Consider the following 17,751-nt stretch of genomic DNA (forward strand, 5'->3'; position numbering starts at 1 on the left):
AATCTAGCAGTACTCTGGTTAATCTTTACTAGCAACGGGAGAGAAATGGAATGGAGAGAAAAAAAAGCATAACAAACCGTAAACCGCTCACGGGAGCACAAGATCAATTGATGAAAATTTTCACCTTCAGTTGGTCATATATCACGGCTAGTTAGCAGTACAACCCAAAGTTCAATATCGCTTTAACTGTGATTAGAGGTTACTGGTGACCCAGAAATGTATCCAGCGATATTTCTGTCAATTTTTTCTGCAATGAAAAGAGAAATGCACCGAAGCAAAGCTGAAAATCTTACCGTTCCAAAGGTGTAGTTGTGTAGTAGTAGTAGTAGTGTGGTTGTCATTCTATTATGAAGGCAATGGGGGTGAAGTTTGACCCTGAAGTGACCATGCTTTATTTAGTTTTTCGCATTTATTTCAGGTTAAAAGCTTTTAAAAAGCACCCTTAAAAAGGAAAAAAAAAGCATGTCTGTGATCTTCCGACATCTGATCTTATCAGCTTGAACACACCTTGGAAATCATCAAGAGTTTTCTGCAACATTTAGGAATATTAAGCACCTATTTGGTAGCCATTTTGAAAAATGGCTGCCACGGCCCTCAGGAGCCAAATTTGTATCTATATTTTTCCATAACATATAATCCCTACATCCGTTCCAAATTTGTTGCTTTTATTGCAAAATGCACAATTGTTATGCTTAACTACCCCGCTATAACTTTGAGCCAGTGTTGTCCCTGGAATTAACCCAAGTAATCTTGGACAGATTCTGGGGCATCACTCATCACAGGTCTGGCATCCTTCTGCAGGCTTTAAATGCGGACACAGTCTTATTGAGTTAATGAGGCGTATTATTACTTTCAAAGAATTCATCAGCTGTAAAGGCAGCTATTTGAGTTAATGATACTTCATTTAAATGAATGTATGCAAATAGCAAGGAACACCAGGGACATTCGGATAACATTGCAGTTTTCATCATTTAAAGCTGAAGTAGGCGAGATTGGAGCAAATATGATTAAAAAAAGTTATTTTTATAAAATGGTTGCTATATCGTTACAGTAGTACATGAAACAGGTAACCTGAAAATTAATGTGCCTCTGTGTCCTCCAGTGCTCCTAACAGCATCTGCAAGATTTCACAGACCGGAGGAAAACAATAAGAGCTGATCTGAGGCCCGCTGTCCATCTACTGTCTATGAGAGCCGGCTGTCAATCACTCGCAAACTCCAACCAAACAGTCAAACTAGGCAGCGCTGATCAAATGTGAATCAATATTATGTTACGTTAATGCCTATTTCTCCCCTCAAATGTTTTCAGAATCATCTTGTAGTGCACGGTTTAGGTGTAAAATGAGAAAGTTTGAAACGCCACCGCCATTGTGAAATCTGGTGAAGGAATGCCAAGTTCTGGTCACATGACCGCCAATAGGAACGCTCTCCCAATGAAATGACCTATGATTGGTCAAAGTTTCCCATCAGGCTAGATTTTTTCTTAGATTTTTTAAAGCCTGATAACAGAGCCATGAGGAGGTACAGAAGTCTAGTTATCTCTCAGAACACTTGAATTACAATATCCTGAAAGGTTATTATGGAATTTTTGCCCAATGATTCCAAAAATATACTACCTACTGACACTTTAATGGGTTAACTAAAATTCCTCAAGTGAAGGAGATAAGTCTGAGCTCAACCTCTGGGCTGCAGGAGACACAGCCCTCCCTATGTAGATTTGAGCATGCTCTCAGGTCTCTCTGTCTGCTCTGCTTCCTCCTCAGATCTCTGTCCGGCCGCATCGTCGGAGGAGTGTGGTGGTTCTTCACACTCATCATCATCTCCTCCTACACGGCTAACCTGGCTGCCTTCCTCACCGTGGAGAGGATGGTGTCTCCAATCGAGAGTGCCGAGGACCTGGCCAAGCAGACGGAGATCGCCTATGGGACGTTAGACTCAGGCTCCACTAAGGAGTTCTTTAGGGTGAGTGTCTCAACTGGCTGTCATCCATGCTGTCGCTGCACTGCACCGCAAGAGCTGCTCTAACTGTAGTTAAAAGCTCAGAGCTGAATAAGTCCCTGGAGCTTTCCTGTGGGTTTTGATCTATTACCTGCCAGGTAATAAATCAAATGAATAATCAATAATAGAACATCTAGAACTGTATTTTCCCCCTGATACAGCACTTCAGTACATCATAAAACAGTGTTACACACTGTTTTATAAAAAGTAATTAAGTAGAACTAAAGGAGTAAACAGCTAAAAGAAAATTGCATGCATTTGTTAAGTGATTTAAAAGACGTTGCTTAGAGAAGGATAGCCAAGATGAGCTCGTATTTTGTGTACAGAGCAGAACATCAGTTCTTCTGTGACTACCACAAAACTAAATTGGGGTATTAGGCTTATGGTTTCAAATCCATTTTGTCCACAAAATTAACTTTGGTTCTCTCCATCAAAATAATTTTTTGAAAATTATTGTTTCTTTACACTTTCTGGCAACAGATATAATTCAGCTGTGCAACTCTGACAATTATGCTCCCTCATCCAACCATCAGTAGAGTCATAAACCAAACTTTTGATTATCCTCATGAGGCCTCCACTAATATGCAGATTAATTCTTATATTCACTACTTCATCATCAAGGTCACACACTGAATAAACGTCTTATAATAAAAAAACAGATAAAACCGTAGCCTTGAAAACACTAATAATTCAACTTCAGTTAGTGTAAGGACCATTCTGAAAAGCAGTTGACAGATTGTGTGAACTTGTGGGTCTTTTAGTAAGTGAATCATTTTTAAACTTATGCATCAATTTTCAAAATTCTGCATCAAATTGTGAAGATGATGTTCTGTCTCAGCCTCTGAGTTGCTGTCTACATCTCTGATTTGTTCATCGAAACATAAAGAATGAAGTGTAACGACAGTTCAGTCTGATTATCAGGCCAGTTCTGTTTATGTGTTTGAAGCGTTCAAGAAGAACGACGAAGATGTCATTATTTTTCCAATTTGTGGGCTTCTGTCACTAAACTGCAAATCTCAAAGAAGATGTCCTATTCCTCAGAAATGGAAAAAGGAATTCACATCCGGTGTCCGGCTCTGAGCTGTATCTTTTTTTAGTCCTATAGTCGGTCGGTTGGTGTGAGAGAGTCTGAGATAAACACAAACCATGTAGTTAGACTCTGGAGTGATCAGGAAGGCACTGTGTGTTGGTTTCAGACTCTGCCTAAGTCCAGAGGTAGTCATAAAATCACATCTTACATCTCCTGTGAGATTTACAGACAGCTTGTGTAAACATGCTTAAATACAGTAAGGCTAGAACAGCTTGTTTCTGTCTGCTAGGTTTGGTTATCTGCTCCATTTCACACTCACAGCTGGCACGAGAGGGCTTTCTACTGTAGTTAGGACCGAGTCAGGCCAAACATAATCAAATAAAAGCATGCAAAGCTCTCAAGAAAAAAAGGGTGTTTAACAATGGAGAGGAATGTTTTTGCAGGGGATGTGACCGAGTGGAGGCACGTGTAACATTTCTGTGACCCAACCCAATTTATAAAGGCATTCAAGCAGAGTGGCACGGTCGGCTGTGCCAAGCTGAACTCAGGTCTAAAAGCATTGAATTGGAGCAATCAACATGATCAGTGTGGAGGAGGTCATCTGTAACTCGCTGTCTCCTGCACTGCAGTGCTTTAAAACATTACATGAAAAAAAAAAATGTGGCTGTTCAGAAAAGATTTTATTTTGCAAAGAGAACTGCATCAAGTCACTGATTATGAAATATAGAATTTGAACAGTTTCACAGATCTGCTTAGGATATTTAGGTAATACAACATCTAGGGGAAGGATAGTCATTTCATATTAGATGTAGTTTTCTCTAAAATCACAAAATAAATGTATTTAATAGATCGCATCCTGAGTCACATAGCTGTGTTGATTTTCTCCTCTTTTTATTGTGTAATAATTTAATCAAGACTTCTGTTATTATGACTGTAGCGACAACAGATGTGACATTAAACAGGATACTAAAGAGCAATAATTCTGTCGTCAAAACAGAAACTTTTCAGCAGACTTCTCAATTTGTCTTGTTAACTTAACGTTATAAAAGAGATGATGAAGTTAAGAGAGCAGACATTTTAGGTGATTGGCACATGCAGCAGCCCTAAAGATACCCCTTTGACATGTCTATTAAAGAAACATTAAAATGAAAATATATCAAATTGATTATTTTTGAGGCTTCCTGGTGAATCATCACATTAAAAGCAGCTCCATAAACAGCGGTGGATGTGCTAATCCACGTAACATTTGGCAGGCTGTGATTTGTCAAAGGTGCTCCTGGGGAGATAATTGACAGGCGTGTAGTGACTTCATCCCGAGTGACAAATATTCTGTCTTTCTTCCTCCAAATGTCAGTGCAGAGGAGCTTTTCTGAAAGACGCTTACTGATGATTAATGATTAATAGGAGCTGTAAATACTTTTTTAAAGAAGATCTTCTCCAAATAAGATCATAGAGCTTCCTCAATACACATTATACGATGATAACCAACATGCCTGTTTTTCAAACACCAATTTTTATTCTTTTCTTTTTGGCCGAAAAAGATTTTAAACTTTTAAAAGTCCTCAAACCACTGGACTTTGCAAAGCCCTGGGGTTATAGTTTCACTCAACATTTATCCTCAGCTAGATTTCTTTATGTTAATGCAAAATTCAGATCACAATTATCATACCTGGTTCAGGATGTGTGTACACCATATTTAAAGAAAAAGCTCTACATTTTGGAAGATATGCTAATTTGCTTTCTTGACCATAAACTGCATATACGTATGTATAGACAGACGACATGTCTCCACTTCCTCCCACTGTACAAAAGTGAAGCCAAAATATCCCAGATACAGGAGCTGCCATCTTGAGATTTTGACGTCATTTGGAGCCAGAGTCTGTGAAGTAGTGATCGGGGGCTGGAGTCGCGGTATCGAGGTACCGCCCACACACCCGCCCGAACCACTCATGAGCTGAGCACTGCCGCAGCTTGTTGTGTGAATCACTTAGCTGCTACGTTAGCACCACGGTAGCTGTTTGGCTAAAAAGACACAACAACTAACTATAACTACATTTATGATCAAACCTACACATGTTCATGGGACAGTTATGGAAAGTTAAACTTGCATCTCCTCTCTCGTACAATTCCCGAGCCTCCGGCTGCGTGACTACTTCACTCAGAGCAGCTGTCAATCACAGCTGTCAATCATGCCGTCTCGCCCCCTTTTTATAACATCAAATAACTAATTAAAACCAAACTTAAAAGAAAAATGAAGCCTTGAACATACATCAGCGTGATAAGAACTACCTAAAATGACATAAACCATCTTTAGGAAAAAATTATTTGATGTGTACTTTGACTTTTTAGTTTGACCCATGTCCCGTCCACTAACATGGAGGGGGCGGGATTTATGACCTACTGTATGCTGCAGCCAGCCACCAGGGAGCAATCAAGATGTTTTGGCTTCACTTTTGAGGAGCTGTCATGTCGTCCATCTTTATATACACTCGATGGTCTGTACGCTAAATATGAAGCTGGAGCTTGTAGCTTAGCCTGGCTTTGTCCAAAGTCCCAAAAATCAGATAAGTTGTTATATCTCATTTGTTTCTTTAAAGCACATTTTAACTAACATTTTCCAGAATTACTTTCAACAAGCCGCTGAGACTTACAACTTATTTGGATCATTCAGTCAGTGTGCTATACTGTATGATGAGGTTAAAGGGGAGACAGTGAATAATGTTAGCAGGAGTGGGAAAGGAAAGCACAAATAAGAAGCAGTTTGTTTACTTTCAATTGCAAAATCAATTTGTGTTAGTGATAACTTTAATTACAGCGGTGCTGCTAAACGAGCCCCGCTATTATTTAGTTACATTATTAATTTGGTTTCCACTGATCATGAACATACAGTAAGTTAGTTTTAATTACATACTTCATCATGCACACTAACTAAGAATTGCATGTAGATCCAAATAAAACACCAGAAAGACTGCACATGCTTTGTTTGGCCTGTCGTCTCTGTTTCTTGGTGACAGCGTGTCAGACGCACACAGAGGGCCATGAATCACTCACAGCCCTTCAGTCAGCTGCTGACAGATGAACTGGTAGCTGGAAGAATTTGAGTTCAAACCAGTTTATTTCCAGAATGGATGAGGGGCAGTAAACCCAATTCCTCACTTGCCCTGTTTGTCAGGTAAAAGATTATTGTGGCTACACAAGTCATTTATTCAAATTGATTTATTGAATAATTTGTCTTTGATAAACTGCGACTGCTGTAGTGAGAATTATGACTCTGACAGCATGAGGAGTTGCACAGATTTTGACACAACCTTCTCCTGACAAGCATGTATCTTGATGTTACCCAGAAAATAATCACTGTTTTCACACTATGGTCAGGCTTGTCATCCGCTATTACTGTCATGTTAAAAGTGTTTACATGAACACTGAACTGAACTGAAATTGTGCATATGTCAAGAATGATTCACTTACTAGCCTGAGCCCATAATCCATTACATCTGCGGTGAATTATTTACACAACACGGCCGTACACATGGCCGAGCTGACACAGTTAGTCAATTCGCTCTGATGTTTTCCTTTACTTTTACCTACCAGATGACTCACACAACTACTGAACATACAATCTGTCAAACCGGTCACACACACTTGATTTCTGTATATTTAATACTTTAAACAAGCAAGTAAATACAGGCGATCGTGCCCGGTTAGCAAGGACAAATCAAATAATTAAATGTGCAATAAATAAAGCAATACACGATACCATATTCAGAAAAATATTCTATTTCAAATTCCAACTATTATGTGTGTTGTTAATGAGAAATATATAGGACCATCAATAGATGATAAAATTAAAATAAAATGTCATATAAATCATATAGAATAATCTAATGTTCTCTGAGAACTTTCTCCAGAGTTCTGATGTCAGATGTTTCTTCATACTTCTACTTCCTGTTTGCCAGAGCGATTATGAACCTGTCATGCCCTCATCACACTCCTGACAAGCAGCCCCTTGAAGACATGTAGAAACATGGAAAGTTTCCACCCAAAGTTTCCTCTGAGGCACCTCTCCCTCACAGAGCTCAACAGAAGGTCACATTAGCCTGCAGCTCCTCTATTCTTCCCCTCTATTGTAGACAGCTGTGTACTCCGGCTCCCCGGTGACCAGCGATCAGCCTCTCGCTGGCCATTTTTAGCAGTGTACTGAGTGTCAGAGCAGGGCTGTGCAGTGCATGTCTGTAGCTGCTCCAGCTGGCAGCTGACTGGCCCACAGAGGTGAAGCCGTCAGTCTCGGAGTACGCAGGTCAAATGTGTTAAAGAAAGCGCCGTTACTGTCAAACAACAAATAGATAGACAGATGACTTTATTAATCACCGGAGGGAAATTAAATCTTCATAGCAGCCAGAAACATTAAAATACTGGACAATAAAATAAAAACACAGATTCAAATACAATTTAAATATGAATATTATGTTGGTTAATGATAAATTATTCAAGTATTATTCAATCAATGTTTCAATAACATACACTTTTTTAATTGGTATTTGACATACATACATGCATCATGTGGATTCATAAATATCATGTAAGATTAGATGACTATGCACTAATAAGTGCCAAATTACTCACAATTTGAATCTTTTTTTAGCTTGATTGGTTTATGTTGATGTGGAATAGTAAATTAAAGGAAAAACATTAACATTTTAAGACATGTATCACCTATTAAAACAAATTAAAAGAAGTTAAACAGCAGGTCTTCTTTTCCCCAATTGTGAAGTCATTGGATACCGTGCGTAAAACGATGAAGACAATCTGTCAGCTGCTTTTAAAAACAAGTGTACTCAAAAGAGATAAGAAGAGAAAAAACAAGGATATTATATATTTTATATATCATCATACATAACATATTAAACAATAATCATTTTTAAAACACAAATTACTTATAAAACATAGCCCAAAATATATAGACCAAAATGCTAAAACAGACATTGTCCCAAAGTAGGACATCGCTGTAAAAACCTGGTGAGTTGTAGTTGTGAGTGTTTATGTGAAGCCTTTGCACTTAAACATTCAGTGGAAAACCAGCAGTTGTACTTGTTAATGTCTTCAATCACTGCAAACCATATTTCAAGCTATAGTATCATTAATCTACACATTATAATTATTTCAATGTTGCATAAGCACAAAAGTCAAATCAAATGGACTGATAACTAAATGTTGAAATCAATATTAAGCCGTGATGATTGTGACTCCAGCTGTGACCTGCTGTCAGGAACATAAACTGAGGATGAGTAGGTCACTCCTGTCTGTTAATATTGATACCAAACACGGCCTGCATTTAGCTTCTGCTGAGCTGCCAGATTGTCAGACTTCAGGCTGCTGGCAAAACGCCCGCTACCTCTGCTGCACTATTTTTTTATTTAAAGGGTGAATCCACTCTGAATTACAAAGAGGCAGAAAACTGTCAATGCATTGCCATCTATGTGTTTAAATCTTTAAGCATATTGCACTTCTGGCCAAGCCTCAATCTGTGATGTCACAGCAAGCGCTTTAGACGTCATGGAGTGGGGCGTGGCCAGGAAGTGCAGCAGCATTATTAGAGTAATTTTTTTTCCCCAAAGCTGTTCCTAGTCCAGCCCCACTGTGCTGTGATTGGCTAATACTGCTGTGCTGTGATTAGAAGATTATCTAGCGATAGCAATGTGCTTTCCTACGCTGTGACAAGAGTGTGGACTATATTATAAAGATGAACAAGAGTGTGTGGATGAAATGATGGAGTTTAAATTTGAGTCAATTAGCAGCTGGCTAGTTAGCTAGCTAGCTTGCTAATTCCATCATGCTTTCATACGGTCGTGTCTAGAAGGTAACCCACAAATTGCAAAACTCTTGAGATGGTTTGGGTTGAAATAAATCCTTTGTGGCAGAAAGCCCTGAAGGCAAGGACTTCTCCCGTGTGCAAAATGAGGTGAACAGTCGAGGCAACGAGTACTAGCCAATCACAGCACAGTAGGGCGGGACTAGGCAGAACACTCTTGTGAAAAAAATATAACGTGCCGCAGTTATTTTTCATGCGAGGGTTGCTTTAAAGGGTAAGTTTTGACATTTTGGTAAATACGCTTATTCTCTCTCTGTGGGGTATGAGAAGATTGATACCACTCTCCTCAGTAGTATCAATCTTCTCATGTAAGTATTTCCCAAAATGGCAAACTTTTGCTTTTACTCAAACCCACAGCGGCTCATTATGAATGTTTTCATGGTTGTCGGTGTTTTATCAAGTGCATAACTAAACAGATTCTGTCTTCTCTCTGTGTCCTTAAATGCAGCGCTCCAAAATAGCAGTTTATGAGAAAATGTGGTCATACATGAAATCAGCTGAACCCTCAGTGTTTGCCAAGACAACACCAGACGGGGTTGCCAGGGTACGAAAGTCGAAGGGCAAGTTCGCCTTTCTACTCGAATCCACAATGAACGAGTACATAGAGCAGCGGAAACCATGTGACACCATGAAAGTGGGCGGCAACCTCGACTCTAAGGGCTATGGTGTGGCCACACCTAAAGGCTCTGCATTAAGGTGGGTGGGATAATATAACAATATCCTCCATGTTGTTATAGTATTCCACCTACCCTGATGTCTCCTTTTGCCATTCTCTTCTTCCTCACTCCTTAATTCTTCTTTTTTTCCCCCAAGTGCATCAATGAGTGAACAGTTTTTTTAATTATGAGTTTAATCAACACGTTCAGCCATTTTCTGTTCTGTCCTATGTATCTGGTTCGTGTCTCTGTTTCTTCTTTCTCTTAAGGTTGTTGGTATATTAGTCACACTCAGTAAATCCATTTGAATGTCGATGTGTCACCTTCCCCAACCTTGTTTGTTTTGCCCTTCAACCTCTCCTCCCTCCTGGTTTCTGTGGTGCCCTTTTGCATTGTTTTTTGCTAGTTACAATGCTGGTCTGTCAATTGTGATGAATGTTAAGCTGCATGCTGGATGTTCTTATTTCTAATTCAACAATGACAGAATGTCCCCATCCCGCACACTTCAGTTACAAGCAATGTAACCCTCCATGCCACCTCTCTAATATTTAACATTTTCTTTGCTGTAAAAATGCTTCTTACCCTTCCACACCAGTGAAATTCTTTACCAATTTGTCCCTTCCGTGCTCCCCTTATGAACCATTGATATTTATTATCACTATTTTTTACTAATATTCTATATTAGATTTCTCACGGACCTGTTCATTTTCTTACAAGCTATGTTTTATCGTTTCAAGAAATGCTGTTAACCTGGCAGTGTTAAAACTGAATGAGCAAGGCCTCTTGGACAAATTGAAAAACAAATGGTGGTACGACAAGGGAGAGTGCGGCAGCGGGGGAGGTGACTCTAAGGTCAGCCTCAATGTCACCAAAGTCGGGTATCCTAGAACAGAGTAATCGGCAAGGCTGTCGTCACACTGACTGTAGTCTTTGGGCCCAAATATCTGTTAATAAGTCACAGATACATAAGTTTTTACATTTCTATCGTGCAACTGTGATCAACTGGGAACCCTTTACTTGGCTAATGGAGGAGGAAAAAGCCCAATAGTGTGAGACGAAGCAAAGTGCAGAAGTAGGACAGAGGAAGATCAGATTATTAAGTGCTTAATATTGAGTTTATGACAGAGTAGTTTCTATATTTTTGGCTTGTAATTATGAAAGACAGACACCATCTTTCTCTGTTTTTTATATCTACAGGCCAACATGACAGCTTTGTATGTGGCAAACTAATGCCAGAAGGATTAAAGTGAGGATCTAATCCTATACCTCCGAGCCGAACAATATATGCACTCTCCAATCCGCCGCCTGGGTGTTAGGGCAGGCACGGGGAACAGCGTTGTCTTGAGGGGACTAAGCATCGCAGGCAAACGTGAGAATTCTAATGACAGTGACAACTAACGGTCCAAACTTTTTTGTCCAACATCCTCTCATCGAAATCCAGCGTAAGACTGACAGAAACCTTTGGTTGGTCTTGATCCAAGGCCAGTCAAAGTCTATCCATGGCCACCCTGACCTGGTAAACCCTGCAGTAGTAGTGTAAGATACGACCAGGGGCCCCATTTGTACAAGAGGATTTGATTTGCATCTCACATTTGTATTAAGATATTTCTTTTCATAGTAACCATAAAGCTGATATACAAATAACTGAGCAAAGATCTTAAAGTGAGACTATGCAACTTTTGCCAAACAGCCGCCACTTTAGTGGCAACTACAGGACAATGGCATGTTGAATTTTGACTTCAAAACCAATGACTTTTGACTTGAAAATACTTGATACCTTCCCCCAAGCCCAAAGATTAAAAGTGTGTTCACAAAGGCGATAAATGCCCGGGACCGGGAAGTTGGGTTTATTTACTTTTTTTACATCCTTTATTGATTTGTTTGGGAAGGGGATTTACTTGGGGGGGGAAATTGTTTATTGCTGAATCCCCGAAAAGTGTTTTTTTGTTGAACTCTGGACTCTTTCTTTTTGGTGAATATTATTAGGACTTGGATTTGATGATCCTACACGCAACTCCCCAGATCCACTTTGTTTGAACCAATTTAACAGCATCCAATCAAGTTGCAGGAGAGAACCATAAAAAAATACTTTACATTACTGAGCACCAGTTGGCCCCAGTTACCCTGTTGTTAAAATAGCATTACATTTGGTGAAGAGCGCATGATGACTTGTTTAGGACTCAAAACTCAAAGTGTAGAACTTAGGACTTGACTTGGGACTTTAGTGCAAAGACTTGAGACTTACTTGTGACTTTCAAAACAATGACTTGGTCCCACTTCTGGTGAACTGTCAGTTACAATATCTATCATTTGAAGTTAGCCACCATTACCTCCTGGTCATAGTGAGGCTGTAGCAGCAAATACCGAAGCAGCAATATAAGTTTTCATTTGTAAGAGGAAGAAGTGCTATTTCTTCTCTCAAAAGTCACATAGTCTCACTTTAAATTCCGTTTTAAAACAAAGAGGAGTTCAAATATAGAAAAACTGATTATTATCGTAAAGCCTGTCTTGCTTTTTCATACTGTGTGCACATAATCTATCCTTACTTCCGCTATTTTAGAGCTGTGCACATCAGGCTCAATCAAATCTGTTGTACAACCTTTCTATAAATGAGGCCCCTGATCTTTTTGTTTCAGGGCGTAGTGACGGCCCTTAACTGTGGATCCATCTCTGCCTCTGCTCTTCAGCTTGCATCATGACCACAGTACACTTGGCATATTGCGAGAGAAGAGACGAGGCAAACTTTGCTGTTATTGACTATAGTCATCCATTCCTGAGTGAGCAGGATATGGATACTACCGGTGGGATAACACAAAGAAGCCGTCTCTTCTCACTGGCAGTTTGCCTCGACCCCTTGGTTAGAGAGAGAGTAGATGATCAGTGTAACACTGTCACTATCTGACTGCCACATTTCTCTGTCCTTATTTCACTTTCAGAAATGCATGGGTGGGTAATTTAACAATGAGATGGAAATATATTGTATGTAACTACCACTGAGAAAATATGACATTCACAGCATAAACATTAAATCAATGATATAAATGCAGCATTTATATTCATAGATAGTAGAAATTGATATTTTAATGTTTTACTAAAACCAAACAAAACTCCAGACAGATCATTAAATCACATATCTACAGCTGTTAATTTCATTAATCAAAGCTGGATGATTTAAGACACTTACTTAATTTCTGTCATACTGTGTGATGTTTCTTTAATTTGACATCATGCAGTATGTGATTTATGTCCTAATTTGGCCATGATGTGCATGATTTTTTTCATGTGAATTATTTTGTGTGGTCCTGAGTGTTTTTAGATGCCGTTTTTCTTGTTTTGCAAACAGACTGAAGGATAAAGTTCTGATGCAACTTAAATCAGATGGAGCGGAGGTTAAGTCGACATGCAGGGGGTGGACACAATGAAAAGAAACACCTGTACAATATATCGAATCCAACACAACAATAAAGACTATCTTTGTGAAGCTTACAGGTCTCATAAGTACAAGGTAATACTACAACAACACAAACTACGACCCCAAAAGATTACTATAGAGGTGAATCAATGCCACTCTGAACATTATTTTTTTATTAAACTTCACAAATGTAAGATTTTGCATTGCAATGGATTGCACAGGTGTCCTTGATATTCTGTCCACCCCTTGTACTCAGTCAGAGGGTTGGATTCATAAATTGCGATTAAGATGCTGACGACAACCAGCCAGAGAGAAAAACAATTAGCAGACATCTCCTTTAGAGGTCTAATACGATGGAAATCTTATTTCATATAGTTGTAGAAGTGGCAAGTTTTGTTAGCCAGTAGTGTTAAAACATTTCAGTCACGCCCTCTGAGGGGCTTTAGTCCTCGAGAGAGTAAAGGCCCTTCAGATTAGATACATCTATCTGCTTCCTAGAGAAAATTGTGTCAAATACGCCCAGATTTGACTGAAATCCGATTGGTCAACTGGATGCATAATTAACAAGCTTTTGCATAATCAGAGCGTCGCCAGAGAGAATGCAGAAGTGAGAGAAGACAGAGGCCGCGGTGGCTGATGTGAACTGCTTCATCCAGTATGCCTTGACAATAATGTGTGTGGGTTTTTTTAATGTCTTGAACAAGAGCTCCCTATTGACCTTCTAATATAGTACTTTTAAATTTCACAGTATATTCTGCCATTTAAGTTACATTTTTAAGATATAGGCATGCTGAAGGAGCCATTGAATTAGTTACAATTAAACAGATTCAAGATCAAACTTTTATGTTTTTTTGTCACATGCTCATATAATATGTGCGGTGAAATGCAGGGTTTAAAGCCTTGTGTGCAATAAGAATAATGAGAGCAAGAGTAAAAATAAGAATTAGAAAAAAGATTATAAAGGATATAAATATAAAAAACATATGAATATATCTATATCTATATTGAACATGTATATTATATATAATATATAAACTATAAAAACATTTTTATAATTTATTTAATATTTAATCATATGTATTTTCTATGTATTTATATGTATATGTTTTGTATTATTTTGTAGTACCGTATATATATATAGTATCATTTGTAGGTTTTGCTCTATGGGCCTGAACTGTGGACCTTAAGAGTTCAGTTTCAGTGTTACTACAACTCAATATCGACTTGTTTTTGCTTGCTACACTTAATAACATTTTGTATCTGTTGTAAAAACGTAGTTTAGTGGCAGCACATTATCATTCTTAGTCTTTGCTTTAGATTGAGCTGTCTGTTGCGGTAATGCAGTTTACTGTAAATGTAAGTGAACCCAGGTCTGATAAATCACCTTTTTTATCTGTTTGAGTTCTCTCTCCATGGACCTGTGAACTGCTATTACATCAGAGGGTTGGGACAGTTTACAGTGATTTTCTCGTTGACAGGAAATGGCAGATGGAGTTATTCTCCAATAGACTACACTGCAACAGTACAACAGTATCACAATACTTTAGTATTGTGATAATATGTGGGATAAAATCATTACAAAGCCAGGCTGCTTTAGGGACTTGGAGGGGGTACAGATGTACAGTTTTTTTGTTTTCTCTCTGTTACTACCATTGAGTGTTTTTAACAAGCGGTCTTTTTCATCTCTGAAGTCCCTTTGATTTTTCATTTTCATTTTGTCATTTAGCACAGTACTCTTTGAATTTAGACATTAAATCTTTTATGGCCAAATGTAATTTATGGTATATTCATCCACATACAGTGATCAAATTTTGAATGTATAACCAAACATCGTCCTTCCAGCTATAATATGTTTCTTTGCACAATTTATGGGATATATGGATGACATTCTGTTTTTATTTAGGTTTTTCAGATTAGAAAAGATACAGGGACATGTTTGAGTGTTTCTAAGCTGTGAACCTGGACAGTGCTCATCAGCGTGTTATTTAAAGGTCCATGGTCACCACCTGGTGGTGTGTCTGAGGTCTTTATCTGATGACCAGCAGATTTTTTTTAGAGGTGAAGGAATGTAGATGTATAATATATAATAAGGAGAAATGACAAGTCAGTAGAGTAGATTATCCTACCCACAATGCTGTGGGACAGGGTAGACATTATCCGATCCCACCCAATCATAATCTTTAACCAGCTGTAGTTATTTTTATGTGACTAAAAGTTATTAAACTGAGGAAAGCAAAGAGTATGATGTAAATTTCATGCAGAATCAATTACCTTAGCCAAATTTGATTCTCTGATCTGGGAGGTCAAAGGTCAGCTACAGAGCAGCAGTCAGTTTGTCACACAGAGAGACAAAAACAAGATATATTTTATTAGAAGTTCATCAATAATTAACTTAGAAAAAGTACCTTTTATTGTGATGAAAATGGCACCCTTAAACAGAATTATTATGAAAAATTGTTGATTTTTAGCTGTTGCTCCCAAATGGAAGAAAACGCCCCTCTTAAAAGCTTTTTTGTTTGCAATTCATCCTCATAGTGTCTCTAAAATGTTTCATAAGAACCCAGAGATTACATCCAAAATGTGTCATTGTCCAAATAATAGAATTACAGATCACTGTGTAGGATCTTTACTGCTTTTAGGTTGATTCATAAAGTGAAACAAGCATTTAATTCAAAGTTCGTACTCAAATATCTTGCTCCTCTCTGCTCCTCTGCCAAGAAAAGTCAAAAGGCAGAAACTGCAGTATTATATTTTGTTGTTGCATTGAAATTCATGCATCTAAGTTTGTATTTTTCAACACTCAAGCAAAATAATAGTACATTTGCCTTCCAAAGGGCTCTGACTGGAGAACAGGACTGCAGGTCATCCACCTAACATCATGCATGACTTCTTAATGTTTGTTTCTTTTGTATAAATTATCAGAAAACACAATTTGTATTCTATTCGACATACAAAGAACACAGTGGTGAATACAATATATTTGATGGTGTTGGATTACAAACACTGATCTTATTTCTGAAAGGAAATAAACCTGGAAATCTGTCAGTCAAGGAAATTGAACATAATGTCTTGCAAAAGAAAACAAAAACCCAATCTATGACTCCCCTTTGGTTCAGAAAAAGTGTCTTTAGAGACAACCAAATTTTCTCATCATCTGGCTGGTAGCGATTCAGAAACACCATTAACTCTGTTTCTCAGTGTGGGTGATTTTGTGAGACATTAGCCTCTAATAGCTGTTAATGAAATTGGACTGCTGTGTTTTGTCTGTTAGTCAAGAAAGGGTTCCTGTTAGATCATCAAAAAGGCTGCCCATAGCAAACAAAATAATGTGCCCTCAGCAATTACTGCCTCTGTTTTCTTTCATTCTGTGAAAGCTATGCAGCAGCTGCTTTACTCTGCAAGTTCAAATCTTTTTTCTTCTTCATGTGATCAGTGTGTGCCGATTACTCAAAGCGATATAGGTGGGGTCTGGCATGCTAGGGTAGTCATGGATTATGAAAGGTCATATATTTACAAATATATATATATATACTGTAGTGTTGCTTGCTATCTGTGATGTGTTGGCCAGGACCCTACTCTATCGCTTTGCACAGTATAAAGTAGTTTAAAAAGTTTAATAACATAAAATAACATAATAAAATGTTATTTATGTTATTTCCCACGTGAAGAACTCCTGTAAACCTTGCAGTATTGAAACTCAGTGAACAAGGCATCTTAGACAAGCTGAAAAACAAATGGTGGTACGATAAGGGTGAATGTGGAACCAAGGACTCTGGAAGTAAGGTCAGTCGCTGCAGGTCTTTTTATACTGATTGAAAAATGCATTTTGACCTAACTGTTCATATGCAAACATCTAAAACATATATACATTCTCCCAGACATGTTGATCATGATATCTGAATACTTGCAGAATAGCATGTGGAAAACATTAAAAACTAGATTTGCTTCACACATAGTCTAATTTCTTTACACTCTGATCATAATTCATGACATTAACATGACTTCATTACTACTGTATGTAGACAATTCAAGATCTGTAAAATTGCAGCATGATTGCACACTATTTTTTATTCATACCATAAAATTTTGAAAAGTTGAATCATAGAATTGAAACCATTATACTGCTATATTGTCATCCAAACCTTTATTGAAATTTAGTTTATCGTTGATGTTTTTCATTTGTATGCAAACTCCATATATTCCTACATGACTGGCTAGTTTCATCCTTACTCTGACAAGAGTCCAAACTGACCTTTAAATACCATCTGAGCACAAAGTGGTCATATACTATTTAATAGTCATGTCTCATACATGGAGTGTCGGAGTAAGGAACCTTTTTTGAATTTAAAGATAAGTCACTTTTTAGATATACATATTTTTTTACTACATTAAGGACTACAAAATGCCCCTAAAGGTTAGAATGCAAATGGTAAAACTCACTTAAATTAATTTCAATATCACTGTTTGGCTTTTAATAGCAGCAAAATGGTTCAATTCACCCTCCACAGCTTGACACTTTGATTGTACAAATGCAGTGTGTTAAAGTTGAGCAGCTATTATAGTGAATCGAGGGTTTAATCTGTAGACCTGTACGACCACGACCGCCTTCCTCTAGAAGTGGTCTCGTAAAGAGACCTTAAAGCAGGATAGATAGCAACTCTACATTCACCTTCCCAGTTCTTTAATGGTAGAAATAACTTGAGAGGAGGAATTAGACACATTGAAGTTGTTCCAATTTATCTCACTGATAGGCTAAATTAGGCATCTATATGTCAGAGGGTTTTGTA

General features: G+C 38.1%; 1 protein-coding gene across 6 annotated transcripts in view; it reads left to right on the forward strand.

Moving 5' to 3' along the window:
* gria3a (glutamate receptor, ionotropic, AMPA 3a) overlaps positions 1 to 17,751 on the forward strand; it is a 104,822-nt gene that overhangs the window by 84,156 nt on the left and 2,915 nt on the right. For 2 of the 6 annotated variants that reach the window (XM_037749092.1, XM_037749089.1), the window contains exons 12-14: positions 1,763 to 1,961; positions 9,345 to 9,592; positions 16,633 to 16,747. In XM_037749092.1, coding sequence (XP_037605020.1) covers positions 1,763 to 1,961; positions 9,345 to 9,592; positions 16,633 to 16,747 — 562 coding nt within the window. Of the gene's footprint in view, positions 1 to 1,762; positions 1,962 to 9,344; positions 9,593 to 10,289; positions 10,405 to 16,632; positions 17,733 to 17,751 lie in introns of those variants that run through there. The other 4 variants (XR_005203925.1, XM_037749093.1, XM_037749090.1 and 1 more) reach the window with 4 other exon arrangements.

The sequence above is a fragment of the Sebastes umbrosus genome, chromosome 17 (genome assembly GCF_015220745.1).
Source record: "Sebastes umbrosus isolate fSebUmb1 chromosome 17, fSebUmb1.pri, whole genome shotgun sequence".
NCBI classification, from domain to species: domain Eukaryota; kingdom Metazoa; phylum Chordata; class Actinopteri; order Perciformes; family Sebastidae; genus Sebastes; species Sebastes umbrosus.